This window comes from Podarcis vaucheri (assembly GCF_965113315.1).
Source record: "Podarcis vaucheri genome assembly, chromosome: 6".
Taxonomy (NCBI): Eukaryota; Metazoa; Chordata; class Lepidosauria; order Squamata; family Lacertidae; genus Podarcis; species Podarcis vaucheri.
In genome coordinates this window covers 61337518-61354996 of record NC_138764.1, presented here as the reverse complement: position 1 = coordinate 61354996, position 17479 = coordinate 61337518, and the positions used below count along the sequence as shown (strand labels likewise).

Below are 17479 nucleotides of genomic sequence, written 5' to 3'. Positions count from 1 at the left end.
TAGGAGAAGAAAAGGGACAAACTTACCTTTGGCAGATCAAATATACAGCCCAAACCAGCAATGTATTTCTTTCTGAGACTGAATGCTTTGTGTGTTGCAGGTATTGCTGGGACCCCTGTGACATTCAATGAGAATGGAGATGCCCCAGGCCGCTATGACATCTACCAGTACCAGATCAAGAACACTACACCTGAGTACAAAGTTATTGGGCACTGGGCTGATCATCTGAACTTAAAAGTAAGCAAGATCTTAGATTTGCCTGAACACTGAAGGGAATAAGCTTTTACTCTGAAGCTCCAGTGTTTTAATTAGGAAATGGATATGTACTTATTGTATGCTCAAGGGCTCTAGTTTAAATGGGATTATCCTTATACATAGACATCATTAATATCATACAGAGAGATTTCTGAAAGCATTTAGCTCTGGTTTCTCTCTGATCTCTTTCATTGCAACAGCCCAACATATGCACACTAGAAAACTGGATTTTTAATGGGAACACATGCTTTAAAAAGTATTGCACTTGACAAATTTATGGGTATGTTAGCAACAATTCACCAGCAAGACTTAAGATTTAAGGCCACAATCTCAATTGGGAAGAATTTTGCAAATCTTTAATTTAAGACTCCCGATTTGTTAATGGGACAAAGTGTTTATTCATGGTTGACTGTTCAGCAGAACTGAATTTCAACAGTAAAATTTGACAGTAAACAAATCCAGAATCTGAAATATTGTGGAATTCTAAAATTGTGCAAAGTTTCATTTCAGGTCTAATTCAGAGTTGGCTGAGTATCAAGACAAAAATTAACCTATCAAGGGGAAGGGGCAACAAACTGCAGTGTGGAATTGCAGGTCTGTAGTAAATATGAGGAACTGTGAAGGAGGGAAATGAGAGATGTATTAGACCATGTAGAACATGAACAGTTGAGTTAGTTCAGTAAAATTAGTGTCAGTGGTTTGACTAGCAGCAGCACTTACTCTGTGACATGATATCAGGTTGGAATTGAAGAACAGGAGTGTCTAAGCTTGAATTAGTAGCATTTCATGCACAGCTGATAGAGGTGAGAAACTAAATTAGGGTTGGAAACTTGTGGTTCTCCTGGTGTTGTTGGACTGCAACTTCTACCAGCCCCAGGCAGCATAGCCAATGGTTGGGCATGATGGGAGTTGTAGTCCAAAAACATCAGGAGGACCACAGGTTCCTCACACCTGAAACTGCTACTGAATCAGAGGGAGCAATGCTAGAATGGCTGGACATGGCATAGACTAGAGTAAGTGTTTTGCAGAGTTGGCGGGGGAAGCTGACACCAGCCCCTGCTGTGACCCAGCTCATGCCATGTTAGTTCATGGTGGTTGGTGAGATTCTTGCTTTCTCTCTGCTGCAGATGGAGCGCCTGCATTGGCCTGGGGGAGGCAACCGTGTGCCCACCTCAATCTGCAGCCAGCCATGCAGGCCGGGTGAAAGGAAGAAGCTGGTGAAGGGCATCCCGTGCTGCTGGCACTGTGAGCGCTGCGATGGATACCAGTATCAGCAGGACGAGTTCCACTGTAAGGTGTGCCGGCTCAGCGAGCGCCCCAACGAAAACCACACTGGCTGCATCCCCATCCCCATCGTCAAGCTTGAGTGGAGCTCCCCTTGGGCTGTGGTGCCCGTTTTCATTGCCATTGTGGGCATCATTGCCACCCTCTTTGTGGTGGTGACATTTGTGCGCTACAATGACACACCCATCGTCAAGGCCTCGGGGCGAGAGCTCAGCTATGTGCTCCTGACGGGCATCTTCCTCTGCTATGCCACCACTTTTCTGATGATTGCAGAGCCTGACTTGGGAACCTGCTCCCTGCGGCGTGTCTTCCTGGGGCTGGGCATGAGCATCAGCTACGCTGCCTTGCTGACCAAAACCAACCGCATCTACCGCATCTTTGAGCAGGGCAAAAAGTCGGTCAGCGCCCCCCGCTTCATCAGTCCTGCTTCTCAGCTGGTCATCACGTTCAGCCTCATCTCTCTGCAGCTGCTGGGGGTCTGCATCTGGTTCATTGTGGACCCCTCACACTCCATCATCGACTATGAGGACCAACGGACTACGGACCCCCGCTTTGCCCGGGGGGTTCTCAAGTGTGACATTTCTGACCTCTCCCTCATCTGTTTGCTTGGGTACAGCATGCTGCTCATGGTGACCTGCACTGTGTATGCTATAAAGACCCGTGGGGTTCCTGAGACCTTTAATGAAGCCAAGCCCATTGGGTTCACCATGTACACTACCTGCATCGTCTGGTTAGCTTTCATTCCTATCTTCTTTGGGACATCACAGTCGGCAGAGAAGGTAATGAAGAAAGGGCAAGGGCAGAAATGGGGTGGGGGTGACTGGTAGGTCTGATTGTTTCACTCTCAGGTGCATTTGTGATGAAACACATTTGGGCTGCTGGTGTCCTAGTGCAGTAGAAATGGTACTACTCTTGTTTTCTGTTGGGTTTTCCCTGCACAAATCTCTGCTGCTTTCTTTTTTCTTTACTTCCCCAATTTATCTCTCTACTAGACACATTTTTCCTTATTTTCCCCTCCTACATTCTCTTCTCCCATTTTCTTTCCAACGCAGTGCTAATGTGATTTCCTCACTCTTTCCCCACTCTCTTTCCTTTGCCTCCTTGACATTTGCTTCATGTGGAAGACAGGCAATGTATGCTATTGAATCCTAAGCCAAGGTGTCTTGAACTGTGGTCCACAGGTAGGTCTTAGTATATTCTACACTTGTGCCACTGCACTGCTGCAAATGCAGTTTGGTATACTGGACACAGGACACAACATTCTGAGAACCCAAGCTTTCACATTTTTATGGCTGAGCAGATAAACTTGGAAACACATCCTTCTGATTTATCAAAAGCTGGAGGAAGTATTTGAGGAGCTTGTAAGTGTTCAGGGGAAGAGCTGACAAAAGCAGAGTAAATCATGCATGATAAACAACTACATGCAAATTTGCCCTAATTTTGACTATGCTTAATGAAGAATATGAGTTGACTTGAAAGAATGCACAGGGATATATCTGTCAGGAGAGAGCAGCCTGTCTTTAGCCCAACAAGGCTATGTAATAGCAGATAGACATTCTTGGATTCTGAAAGCACTTGCTTCTGGAATCCTGATGGAATAATTTCAGTCTGCATCTTTGTTTCTCTTGCTCCCAAAGGTGTTGGTAATAGGATAGCGGATCATGCTGGAATAATTTAGCTGCTGCCCAAAGTTTTCTGCTGTCAAAGTTTTGTGGCTACCAGCAGGAGCACCAAAAGGTTTTCTGAAATGATAAACAATGTGGCATGGGAAGATCTTCTAATAGTATCACGTGCAGATATGCACATGTGTCCATTGCACAATTGATCATGGTCTCAAGGCACATGAAGTATCACCTTACTGAAGCAAAGTCAGTGCCTGGATAGATGGAGAAAACGGGGAGATATAAATATAATAAAATGAAAAATGAAACTGTCTCTAACTGCAGTGCAGGATGGAAGGGGATAACATGGCCCAAGAAGACATGTGGTATTGATTGTGGGAGCAAGTTATACATCTGTGTGTTCCTATAGATCCAATCCCTGAAGAAAAAACCCAGCCTGCTCAGGCAAGCTTTTACTGCTGAAGTTATTCTTAATGCTTGAAATGTGGATGCACTGTTGGTAAGAGCTGCTGCCAGCTGTAAGGCTGCTGGCAACCACAAGCACAGGTCATAGTGACTGAAGCCATCCATGGTTCCTAGAGGACTGATGCTCACTGAAGAGTGTAAGTTAACTGAGGGCACACCTCATGGGCCTTGAGCTTGTAAGCCTGAGGATATCCCCAGTAAGCTGCAGATGAAGGCAATTCTTGCCTGTCACTTAGTAGAGAGGAACTCCGAATGTTGAGCAGCATTTCCTAGACATTTAGCCTATCCAAAAAGGACGAAGAAACAAATTACATTACTCCTTTGCCCTTGTAATTTGTTGGCCATCAAACATACACATTTTCTGCATTTCTCTGAATAGTTCCTTGTGTTTTTCCTTGCCTCCCATCAGCCCAAAAGTAATCATTTAATATATTGTCGCTGTTAGAAAGGGCCAGATCTTTCAAAACCCAAGAAGAGCTGGGTCTAGTCCATCATCCTGTTTGCACAAGCAGAAGCCTACGAGCAGGAGCTAAGTACAACAGCTCTCTCCACTTGTGATTCCCAGCAATAGGCATTCAGCTTAATTCTGCCTACATCTTTACACTACTTGCTCTGGCACCACCTCTCTCTTCATTTATTATGAAAGCATAATAAGAGGGTCAAAAAACCAAATAGCACCCCTGCATGCACAAATTAAACATTTACTGTCCGGTTATCTGCTACGTCTACTTTGCATCAGTGTTGCTGTAATTACAATGCTGTAATTCTAGTCTTTGCCTAACACATAGGGGCAGAATCATTCTATGTGGCACTACAGAGTCTCAAACTATCTGGCCCAGCTCCTGTTGTTTGAGTAAAGATCAAATGGCTCCTGTCTGGACTGCTCATAGCCCCTGTGTACCCAGCACTTGCTTTCTTTTTCCTGAAAGAGAAAAGGAAAGGAAGGCATCAGCATAGAAAACAGCTGAAAAAGAGACCTCCAAGATGAACTGGATATATTTTTTATTAGGCCCAATGCATTTCAATGAAGCCTCTTCTTTAAGGAGACTGTTCATGCAAATCAGCCTCCTGTATTATATCAGAGATATTACAGAATCATTCTATGTGGCACTACAGAGTCTCAAACTATCTGGCCCAGCTCCTGTTGTTTGAGTAAAGATCAAATGGCTCCTGTCTGGACTGCTCATAGCCCCTGTGTACCCAGCACTTGCTTTCTTTTTCCTGAAAGAGAAAAGGAAAGGAAGGCATCAGCATAGAAAACAGCTGAAAAAGAGACCGCCAAGATGAACTGGATATATTTTTTATTAGGCCCAATGCATTTCAATGAAGCCTCTTCTTTAAGGAGACTGTTCATGCAAATCAGCCTCCTGTATTATATCAGAGATATTACAGAGTAATAATCGAGGCTACTTTGCCTGACTAGAGTTTCTCTTAGTCCTGGGATACAGCTTTTCAGCAGTAAGGTCTCTGTCTGACACAGATGGGTCAAAATAGAAATAGGAGATAGGGTCAATGGGTTGGAGGTCTGTTACTGAATTGGGGAAACAAAAACCAGGGGCCAGAGGTAGGAAGCATGATTATGGCTGGTCTGGCTGAGCCAGGAAAGCTGTGATGCTATCAGAGGATGAGTTGATGCAACTGGCATAGAAGTATTGATTTTGTAGGGCTTTGGGTGCTTGTGTTGCAGGAGGTAAGCCTTTATGCTGGTCTCAGGTTAGGGTGGCCATGTGTCCAGCTTTACAGTCCTTTGAAGGGGTGCCTGGTTTGAAGATAAAGAACCATGGGAAGGAAGAGCACAGGCCTTGAAGTTGCCCATCAGCAGTTAGCACCCTGGACAGCAGTAGGCACACAGATTGCTCAGTCACATTGCTCTCCCATTGCGGAGAGATGATAATAATAATAAAAATAATTAATAATAATAATAATAATAATAATAATAATAATTTATTATTTATACCCCGCTCATCTGGCTGAGTTTCCCCAGCCACTCTGGGCAGCTCCCAATCGAGAGTTAAAAACAATACAGCATTAAATATTAAAAACTTCCCTAAACAGGGCTGCCTTCAGATGTCTTCTAAAAATAGGATAGCTGCTTATTTCCTTGACATCTGATGGGAGGGCATTCCACAGGGTGGGCACCATTACCGAGAAGGCCCTCCATTGTATTCCATTTCTGTTTGTATTCCATTTCAGTTTAAACAGAAATATATTCCATTTCTGTTTAAATTATAGTTTTCTTTCATAATTTGCATGCATACTTATAAATGAGCACACACAACTTTTATGCAAGCCTCTGTCCTCCTTTGCCTTTTTGTTATTCCAGTGTGAAAGTGGCCATTCTATCCAGGTTGCAGGTCTCCCCTGGAGCCTTGCAGAGTTTTGCTCAAAATGTAATAAGAAAGCAAAGCAATCCACATTTCTAGTACACCTGTGAGCTTTCTCTTCAGACTGTCAAGGAAGGCCATACAAGAGAACCTGGCACTCAGCTTTCATGCCTTTTGCCTGAAACAACCCTGAATACTTCTTTGCTCTTACATTCTGTTCCTATCTCCTTGCTGGAGAAGGCTGCCCCTTCTGGTCAGTTAAGGCTGTGGTAAACTGCCTCTCCTGTCCCTGCAATGTGATATATATTTTTATTTTTTAAATGGTTTAAAATGTACAGAGCCACCTGGCACCATTCACCAGCACTGCACTAATTTAGTCTAGAGGATTTTCCCTGCATATTCCAGCCTGTGTTATCAGCACAAGTAATCTGGCTGAGGGAGAAAGACAAGAGCTACTGCTCACTCATTGAACTGTGCGCTTCCCCACTCGATTACTGCGTAGTTGGGAATTTAATTAACACCTGGGTGTTTTGGCAACACTGAGCTCCCATGACAGATTCCACTGCTGTGGGAGAAGTGGCGCGTCTTGCAGCAGCAAGGCTAAGAAACAAAATAATTCCCTCATTCTGGTCACAAGCTCTCCAGGGCCTTGTCTTCAGTGGCAGATCAGGTTGAGCTAGAACGTGACCCGGAGGAATCGCATTAGCTAATCCAATGTTAAACACAACTTGGCAAGCAGTGGGAAAGGAAGTGCATTAAGCCTGGTGCACAGCTGGTGTAGAGCGGCCTAATGCCGGAGATTGTGAGGCCTGCTTTGGCCCTGGTGAGAATCTGTCCCTTCATGCTCTATTAGCAACACAAGGAAAGGCATTATTTTGGGCCCTGAGCATCCCTGACCTAATGTCTCTTGACATCTGTATAAATCTGTTGTAAATACAGGTTTATTAGGGAGGATGTGGATGCAGTCCATCAGTCACTGGTGCTGGGCAAAAACTGTATGCATTAATGTGGATTTTAAGGGGTTTCCATACCAACCCTACTTAAATGGATGAGTGATCCTTCTAGTATGCTGTATTCATCTTTTGCAATAGCAACTTTTCTTACTATATTGGTGTGTGTGTGTACGTATGTATGTATGTGTACACACACACATTAAAAAGCTGGGGAGTTTAATTCTATGAATCTATAATTTTGCCTAAGACAAAAGGCTGGGATCTAGAGGACCATGTGGCTATTTATTTCTGCGTACTCTAGAGAAAGTTGGACTTACGTTATTCGAACATTAACACCTTAGGTAAGATAAAAAAATTCCTTCCAGTAGCACCTTAAAGACCAACTAAGTTAGTTCTTGGTATGAGCTTTCGTGTGCATGCATACTTCTTCAGATACACGTGCATGCACACGAAAGCTCATACCAAGAACTAACTTAGTTGGTCTTTAAGGTGCTACTGGAAGGAATTTTTTTATTTTGACTATGGCAGACCAACACGGCTACCTATCTGTAACTGGAACCTTAGGTAAGGTTCATAACTCAGCAGAAGAGCATCTGCCTTGCATACAGAAGGTCCTAGGTTCAAACTCTGGCATCTCCCGTCCAGGTAGGGTGGGGAAACACTCCCTCTCTAAGGGAGGGAAAGCTGCTGGCAGACAGTATAGACAATACTCAACCAGATGGACCAGCAGTCTCATACCTTTTAAACTAGCCTCCTGTATTCATGCAAGTTAGTCTAGAGCCCATGTTTGAGATAAAGCTTTCCCCTCTACTAAGCTCTATTTAGAGGGGTCTTTCTCTATCAGTGGAGCATCTACATATCTGTATAGCTATGATGGTGCATGGAATGAGCTCTCTAACCCATTAGTTGCTTCTGAATTTCTAGCAAACTCTATGCGGCAGTTTCCCACCGCAAAAGAACAATGAAATGTTCTTTTGAAGCCCAACATCAGCAGAAAGGAATTCTGGGGAGCTGCATGAGTCCTTGGACTGACAAGAACCCACTGTTACCTGTAGACACCCCAAATGTCTGCTGAGCACTACCATCTTTGTTGGGCCATAGTCCGACATGTGCATAAAGTTAAAATACGTTAATAGGTGCCAGCTCCTGGGGGCCGAGGCACTTTGGACTTCCCAATGTTTCTTTTTGAGGGGGCCAGGGCCCCTCAATGTTCAGAGGGCATTCAGCTCCACCCCCTGGCTCCTCACAACGTTGCTTGCACTACGTCAGGATGTTGCGTAACATTGTGCACATGACATCAAGATGTCATGTGACACTGCAGGCACGAGGCCAGGACAGTGCTTGTGCAATGTCAGGATGTCACGTCATGCCCCCTCAATCATCTTGAGAAGTTGGTGCCTCTGATTACATTGTAATATAGTATGGTAAATTGAGAGGCTCTGTGGCTGCCATGATCCTCTATAGGAGGTGGCAGCACATTATGATGGCACACAGCCTTTTAAAAATGTAGTTGCCAGCTACTGCTCTCTCCTCTTAGCTAGAGAGAGGCAGTTGCTTTCTCAAGCTGCAGAAGTAGGGCCAATGCCACTGTGCTGCTTGTGTCCTACAGTAACTACAGCCCCTCCTCCTCGTCCTCCAGGTATAGCAGCAAGTGCCTTTATTGCTCATCTTCACTTAAGATTCTTCTCAAGGTGTGCCTGGTGGCTGCTAGCATTGCTGAACCACAGCCCATGCAGTTTTTACTCCTACACTTCATAATGTGTGGCTTGTAGGCTTCTGCTTGGAAGAACAGAATGAAACATTCTCAATTGCTGTGTGTGTGTATGTGTTACTCTAGGTGTCTGTTATCCTTTACAAGTGTCATTTTGCAAGCCGTGTGGGTGAGATACAATCTCCAAAAAGGAAAAAAAATAGAGTCTGATATAGTAATTATCTGTTTCTCTGTGGTATCTATGGTATCTCTCTGCCTCTTTTCTATATTGCCTAAGTGACACTTAACGGTCTCATGCTTTCAGTAGAGCTGTGCACTAAATATGCCCCTGATGTGCTCGGCTTTTACCGATTCAACCAAAGCTTTGGGGAAGGGTGCTTCCAGATGGGAGCTTACTGTAATACTGCAAACGGTCATGCAGACATAGCAAATGGACAACTTGCTATGTTGTTTATTTTAAGTTTTGGGATTTTCTCCAGGATAAATCCAGATTAAATGGGGAAGGGAGAACAGGAACTGGCGTTTTGTTGCCGATTGGATACTGCAAAAGAATTGCAAGCGTGAGCAGCACACATTCCACAATAAACACCCATCTGGAAGCACCTGAAATAGCATCCATTAAGTTTCATGCCACACAAAAGAAGGAGTTTTTAGTGTAGGTGTGGCTAGCCTGCGACCCTCCACATGGCACTGAACTAGAACTCCCATTATCCTTTGCCAATGGCCATGCTGGCTGGGGCTGGTAAAAGTCATAATTCAGCCACATCTTGAGGGCCACAGGTTAGCCAGCTCTATTATAGTGGGTTATTATAGTATAGGAAATAAATAGATGCTGGTTTTGTATCTGGAAGCAACTGTCATCTAGAAGGCCTTACCATTAATCCTAGCTGTGTAAACTGTGCTACTGTGTACTTCTTCACACAGTGGTGAAAGCAGATTTTCTGAAGATTCACACTTGAGAATTCATACATGACTTTGTGGGGTATACAGCATAAAGTGTTCTGTGTGTAGACATGAAAAAATGTCACGTGCGAAGCAGCCTCTAGCAATAGGGGCAAATGCTCCACTTCAATTGCACTCATCCTTATTATTTATGAATGTGTTCCAGGCCATGCTTCTGGCATTCAGAACTAGTTCTGGCTCTGAGCCTTGTTTCAAATTAAGCCCCAAGAACAGGATCTGCCTGTGCACATCAAGCAAGATTTTTCTTTGTGAGGATATGCCATGAGACCAGTGTGGTGCATTGTTAGATCTGGATCTCAGCTCCAACCCATGCATGTGATTTCAGTTGCTGATCAATCTTATGGTCCAAAATTAATCTGGTGTCATGCTAAGGTTGTCCACTAAAAAAAAATAAAAAGGACAGGGGGATGAAAACACAAATGGAGGAGGGTTTCCATTTTGATGAAATGGCAGAGGAGATGCTAACAAGAAAGCAGGTTTCCTAAGAAATTATTTCCCAAAACAAAAGCTCCCTTAAAGCTAGTTTAATGTGCTCAGCATACTGTGGGTAATAAAGATGGAAATGATAATGACTGTAGATTATGCGCAAGGTTGCTCACCTCCTCACTGCAGCTTGTCATGGGATAATTTAGGGCTGCCGAAAGCTAGCTGTCAAGTTGCAATTCGACATGAAGCTTTGCCTCACTTTGGGGGCTTGTAATATACAGTGTTCCTCTTCTATTAGGCAGCTAACAAGCTGATTAGAGGCTATCGTAACAATGTTCCTGGCTCCCTTTGGAGCCCACACAACAGACCACCTTGCTGAGGTTTTCTGCTCTTTGTGTGTAATCAGGAACAAACATCCTTCTCAATGTAGCCAACCAGAGTTCTTCTCCTTGGGAGATACCAAACCTGCTCAGTTGGACAGCTTGTCATTGCTAACTGTTGTAAGGGGGACAGCTTAAAACTAGATTTGCTTAAAAATAGGAAAAAAAGCACTAGCCATTTTACTATTATTATTATTATTATTATTATTAAATTTGTATACTGCCCTTCATCCAAATATCCCAGAAAAATGCAAAATGGGAATACAAAATACATAATGAAACAAAACAAAAAAGCAACCAACCACCCCTCCCACAAACACATTTAAAAAGCCATAGAATGTTAAACAGCTGAGCACCTGGTTGAAGAGAAACATCTTTGCCTGGTGCCTAAAGATATGTGATGAAGGTGCCAGGCGAGCCTCCCTGGGGATAGCATTCCACAGTTGAATTTATAAGATCTGTAACATATCTGTCTATTGCTTTCAGCATCAGCTTTGAGCAAAGAATGCTTTATTCTCTTGCAAAATCTTTGTTATCACAGCACTTTGATCCTTTTGTGAGAATTGACATCCCACAGCCTCCTCAGATCCTTTCTTTGAGGCCCATTTAAGACTGTAGCCAGTTATTTCCCAGCCCACTTTGAGTTTTGTACAGTCTTGTCCAAGGCTAGTTAACTCCCTGAGATGTTTACCACTCAAGATGCAGTGGAACTACAAGTAAAACAAATGTGCATAGTAACTATTATATATTTATGTCCCCTTAACTCTACCAAGGGACGCGGGTGGCGCTGTGGGTTAAAGCCTCAGCGCCTAGGGCTTGCCGATCGAAAGGTCGGCGGTTCGAATCCCCGCGGTGGGGTGCGCTCCCGCTGCTCGGTCCCAGCGCCTGCCAACCTAGCAGTTCGAAAGCACCCCCGGGTGCAAGTAGATAAATAGGTACCGCTTACCAGCGGGAAGGTAAACGGCGTTCCGTGTGCGGCTCTGGCTCGCCAGATGCAGCTTTGTCACGCTGGCCACGTGACCCGGAAGAGTCTCCGGACAGCGCTGGCCCCTGGCCTATAGATGTGAGATGGGCGCACAAACCCCAGAGTCTGTCAAGACTGGCCCGTATGGGCAGGGGTACCTTTACCTTTACCTTTAACTCTACCAAACCTGGATGAAGTGTAACTAACGGCCATCCATGCTTCCATTTTTTTCTGTGCCTTCTAGGCGTGGGTCTGAGAGGTTTTTCTTTTGTCCCAGCACTTTGCTCAAAACCCCCCGCTGTCTACTGCTTAATCAGAGCCAATGTCAGCTTGTAGAAATCATTTACCCATCCTAAGAAATCATAGGACAAAAAGAAGTATAGATGAGTGACTGAAATCTTCCAGGACTTCTGACTGATGGAAGCAGTTGCCAATATCAAAAATGTTGCTAGGATTATGGAAAAAGCTTGGTGGTGGTGGTGGTGGTGGGAGATGGGAATTTCCATGGCTATCCACCCAAAAGGGGTCCATTCTCAGTCGGGTCTAATTCACTCTTCTTGCATTTCATAGCATATTGAAAGCATCATTTTGATTCCAGGCAAAGGAGGACTAAAAAAATCAGGGTTATTGATGCATATCCCCACAAAAAGGCTTTGTTTATAACGGGGTCAGCAACCTTTTACAGCCATGGGCCAGTCCACCATCCCTCAGGCCATTTGGTGGGCTGGACTACATTTTGGAAAAACAAAATGAATGAATTCCTATGCCCCACAAATAACCCAGAGATGCATTTTAAATAAAAGCACACATTCTACTCACATTAAAACACCAAGCAGGCCCCACAAACAACCCAGAGGTGCATCACACGCTGATTCATGGACCGTTCGCTGGCCGGATTGAGAAGGCAATGGGGTCTTAGGTTGCCTACCCCTGGTTTATATTGTGCCATTTTCAGCTGTGTAACACAATTGTAATATCATTGGGGTTGCCATTTTCTATGTGAAATATTTACATCAGAGATGAAGGTCCCCTGGTTATTTTTGTACATATCCTATCATGCCTGACCATTGACCATGCTGGCTGGGACTGGTGGGAGTTGGAAACCAAAGGCAACTGGAGGGCTGCAGATTCCCCATCCTTGATCTACATTAGCCTAGCAGGCAGATGTGAGGAGAGAGATAATTTCTAATAAATGGAGGTACTTGCACACCCCTGTGTTACCACATCTCATAGTATGTGCACCAAACACTAGTTATTGTTTGGTGTTGACGGACTCTAGCAGCTGTTGTATCATTTGTTTCTGCAAATTCAAAACTGACTATTAATTAGCATTAAAGCTGAACTAAAGAGGGGGGAAAACAATGAGTATTAAGAAGCCTAGGTAATAGCCCAATTGTGTTGAAGGAAGATAGCAGTAGGATGCATTTACACAGCAGTGTTTAATTGCCAGCACAGGGGCAGGAGCTTCCTAAGTTAGAAGCAAGGGAGAAAACGCCTGAAGTGAAGGGGCATCAAACTCTCTATTAAGAAGAAAATGTGTTGCTACTTTGGGCAGACTTAATTGAGATGCCCATATTTAGAAGATGAGATGTAGGAGTCCACAGAAGTTAAAGTGTGTGATCCAGATAATTTTATGACAAGAGGCCCAGGAAGCTGTTGGGGAATGTTTATTGAATGGAACAGAAACATTCTGAAATAAAGTTCATCGCCTAACACTTGTGCTTGGTCTGGAGATGATGCACTGATGTTTCACTCGTTAACTTTGGACATTTATCATGATGGTTTGCAGCTGCAGTGACCATTGGATTGCAGTCAAACTCAGGAAATAGGTGGGAGAAGCTGTAAATGCAGAAGTGTTATGTTTAACAGTTTCTTAAGAATTCAGGTCAAATCAGGAAAATACCATCCAGTCACAATCATTTCAGGAATAAAGGTAAAGGTAAAGGAATAAAGGACCATTAGGTCCAGTCGTGACTGACTCTGGGGTTGCGGTGCTCATCTCGCTTTATTGGCTGAGGGAGCCAGCGTACAGCTTCCGGGTCATGTGGCCAGCATGACTAAGCTGCTTCTGGCAAACCAGAGCAGTGCACGAAAACGCTGTTTACCTTCCTGCCAGAGCAGTGCCTATTTATCTACTTGCACTTTGACGTGCTTTTGAACTGCTAGGTTGGCAGGAGCAGGGACCGAGCAATGGGAGCTCACCCCGTCATGGGGATTCGAACCGCGACCTTTGATCGGCAAGCCCTAGGCTCTGTGGTTTAACCCACAGCGCCACCCGCATCCCTATTTCAGGAATACAACTGTGCTAATTGAGAGGAGGTGGATTTCTGATTCCTGCTCTGGACACTCACTTTCGTAGACATTTTATTTCATATTTCTTCCCCCTTAAGACTGAGAAGCACAATCCCTTATTCGTTGTCTCTTGGTAAAGGAGAATGTGAAATATTCAAGGCAGGTACTGCATCTTTTGTCTTCATAGTGTAAATGGGGCCTTGGAACTAACCTGGGGCTTCAAGGTGTGATTGTAGTACAAAGATTATTACATTCCCTGGTCTAACAGTCTCCTATCTAGGTAGCTTTTGAAAAGCATTCAAGTTGTGGGAGTGTGTGGTGTGCGCTTGCGCCTCTGCACTGTATGGAGCTGAAATTGCACCCTGTTTGCTTCTTCACAGCATCTGCATGGAAGTGGCTTTTTGATCTGTGTGCCCAAGTGAAATTGCCTCATTCTTTTCTCCCGAGGGAGCAACTGATGAGATCTCAGTGTTATTTTATTAATTTTTCCCACCCTGTGTCTACAACTTTACACGGAGGCAGCAGATTATTCTAACAAGTCCCCCAAGCCCTTTCTCAGAGGAGCCTCTTATCCTAACAGATCCCGGTGGATTACAGAAATAGCAATAACCGAGGATCTAAAGAAAGAGACAATTTCCTCTGCTGATAAGGCAGAAGCCAAATAGCATCATCATTGTCTATTCCACTATTTATCGCCTGCGCTTTCAGAGATATGGCAAGCAGGGGAGGGAAATAATCCTGTGCTCCTTGTTCCTTTTGTTTCTTTAGCAAAGGCTCATGGTGATAATAAATAACAAAAGTGATAATTGGGTATTCTGCCCAGGTGACTAGGGCCCCATAATGTTTCAACACAAAGGAAGGGAGGAAAAGAGGCATGAAGTCCACCAAGGGCAATATAGGTTTTGACTCCACAGGAAAATTAATCCAAAATCAGGAGCGTCTATAAACAGAGGGTTTAATTTAGAACAGCTTGGGTTTAGCTGTTCAGATGTGCACTGACATTATTTGCTGCAACAGTTCAACCCTAATCAGAACTTAGGAGGACAAGACCCGTAGCAGATCTCCACACTATTAGGGACCCTGAAGAGCCACTGGATCCAGACATGACTGCCCCAGGACTAGAGGTTCCCACACTAGCTGCCTGGCTGGGTCTCAACACACAATTTCCAGGGCTATAGGAGCAGGATATAGCTATCCATGTAGGGTCTTTCGAGTCACCACTATGTGCTGGTTAGGAGCACATGAGGCTACTTGGGAGGAAGGGGAAGTGCATGGAAGCATTTGCTTAGATCAGAGCCTGGTTAGGAACCAGGAAGCGGTGGAGCTTCCAGCTCCCAATCATTGCAGAAGCAAGGCTGCCTTCCAAGCTCAACCCTCATTAGCCTGGGGAAAGGGACATGTGCATTCTTCCATGGTGGCTACTAAGTTCTGGGGACTGATGAAGGGTGTTGGAGAGCCCCCCCCCCCGGAAAAAAATGTATGGACAAAATGTATGTGGAGTTTCTGTGAATTAAATATATGCCTCTTTTCCCATGGAAAATATTTGTGATTGCGTGTTGGCCCAGCTCTGTCCAATTTTGGGTATGGTCCCACTGCTATTGGAACATAACCTCTGACAGCTTTCTGCTGAATATTATGGCCCATCTCTATACTAGACTAACACAACAATTTTGATCAAGAAAAGCATCTATAGCAGGCTTCCTCAACCTTGGCCCTCCAGATGCTTTTGGCCTGCAACTCCCATGATCCCTAGCTAGCAGGACCAGTGGTCAGGGATGATGGGAATTGTAGTCTCAAAACATCTGGAGGACCGAGGTTGAGGAAGCCTGATCTATAGCCATGGAGTCCAGGTACCATTGAGTGTAACTGCATCCCTGTTCAGCATCACCTACATGGGTTCCTTTTATGCCCATCATTTCATTTGGATACACTGGAGCATGCTGAGTTGAGGTGGAGTACTAGATCCACAGACAGACAGATGTTTCATTTACTGCAGTCATCAGGAAAACAAGAATGGAGGAACTCTGTAAGATGAGTGGTTGTTTTTTGGGCTGAAGTCCTAGGTTCAATCTCAAGCATCTCTAGTCACAGATATCCTGGAGACCTGCTGCTGGTCAGGGTCAATAGGACTGAAAGAGATGGGACAATGATCTGATTCAGTATACGGTTACTTCCTATGACATATATAGGAAGTTGATTGAGGCTGAGGTGGGCAGAAAGGGGAAGGACACAAGAAAGGAGAAATGGGAGCTCTCCAAGAGGGCAAAGTAAAAAAAAGTGACCCTGAGAAATCCAAGAGAGCCAAGGCTGATTGGCTCCCTGGAACATCAGAGAATGGTACTTTAAGTGAGCCAGGAAGGTAGTACAATGTCTCCTTGACATATAGTCCAATATCTGATGCAGATATTCTCTCAGGCCAACTCCCTTTGCCCTCAGTCAAGATACCAACTGTCATAGGAAAGAGGAGGCTCCAGAAAGCTTTGTCTTATGGTTCTAGCTTAGAATATATCTCAAAATTGGAGTTATCACCCACAAATGGAATAAAAGGTTGGCATGTTCTTCACCTAAGTATCAGCACCATTTGAAATGAATAATCTTCCAGCCTGGGCTACCACATTTGAGGATACCTATCCAGGGCTCAGCGAGAGCCTCTCTCTAGGGACAGTATCCACTGTCCTTGAAACGTTGTGCCCTGCCTAAGCCACTTTTGATTTAGTCAATGGAGGCAGGTTTATTGTTTTAAATAGAAAGCATTGGTAAGTACTCCAGTGGGAGCATCATGACAGTGGCTGCTGCCTACACAAACCCATTAGCAGCCACTCTGCACCTCCTTTTTCTTCCTCCTCCAGCTCTGCTCATTAAGAGCAGCTTCTTGCCTCTCAGCTTTTATCAATATCCCAGAGCCTCTGTGACAGAAGGTCCCCAAATGCAACCATCTTTGCAGCATGGTAGTATTTTTTCCCCTTTTGTTGGTTAAATTTTATTAAACACTTTCTGAATATGGTTTTACAGCAAAAATTAAAATTATTTTTTTATAGCAATTGGCATATTAAAGTGAAAAAATACACAGAGCTTTGCAAATGTCATAACACTTGACCCAACAGGAAATTAACAGGTAATTTTTTTGAAAAATAACAAGAAAAACAGGAAAAAGGAAAGAGCACCCTGTTCCTCATCACCCCATTATGGTGTGTGTTGATTAGGGATCCTTTCAAAATTCTCTTGCTCTGAAAACTTCTCTCAAGATTCCAAAGTTTTGCATTACAGCGGTACCTCAGGTTAAGTACTTAATTCGTTCCGGAGGTCTGTTCTTAATATGAAACTGTTCTTAACCTGAAGCACCACTTTAGCTAATGGGGCCTCCCGCTGCCGCCGCGCCGCCAGAGCACGCTTTGTGTTCTCATCCTGAAGCAAAGTTCTTAACCCGAGGTACTATTTCTGGGTTGGCGGAGTCTGTAACCTGAAGCGTATGTAACCTGAGGTACCACTGTATCTGGTCTTATTTCTGAAGTGCGAATAATAAATTAAGGACCCTTGATTATTCCATTTTTTGTAAATTTCTGAATTTGGTTTAAATGCTGTGCATTTGCAGTTTGCTTCAGTTTTCAAATCCTTTTTCTCTACCCCTCCCCACCCATTTTGCCATTGCACACACATTAAGGCTGCACTGAATTGATAAGGGCCATTTTTTTCAGTGACTTGTATTTATATTTGCCTTTCTTAGCAATTGGTATTTGGGGGATGAGGCCAAATTCTTTTACGGGAAGAGAATGGGAGCAGCCACCATTTTTTTTTTCCTAGTGTTCTGAAGCACTTTTTGCAGCTTGGGAAATTCAAAAT

At 44.1% G+C, this 17479-nt stretch overlaps 1 protein-coding gene across 2 annotated transcripts in view; it reads left to right on the top strand.

The window, feature by feature from the left end:
* The window catches only part of GRM4 (glutamate metabotropic receptor 4), a 292534-nt gene that overhangs the window by 250789 nt on the left and 24266 nt on the right, over nt 1-17479 (top strand). For both annotated transcript variants that reach the window (XM_082226841.1, XM_082226842.1), the window contains exons 8-9: nt 101-237; nt 1383-2318. In XM_082226841.1, coding sequence (XP_082082967.1) covers nt 101-237; nt 1383-2318 — 1073 coding nt within the window. The remainder of the gene's footprint in view (nt 1-100; nt 238-1382; nt 2319-17479) is intronic.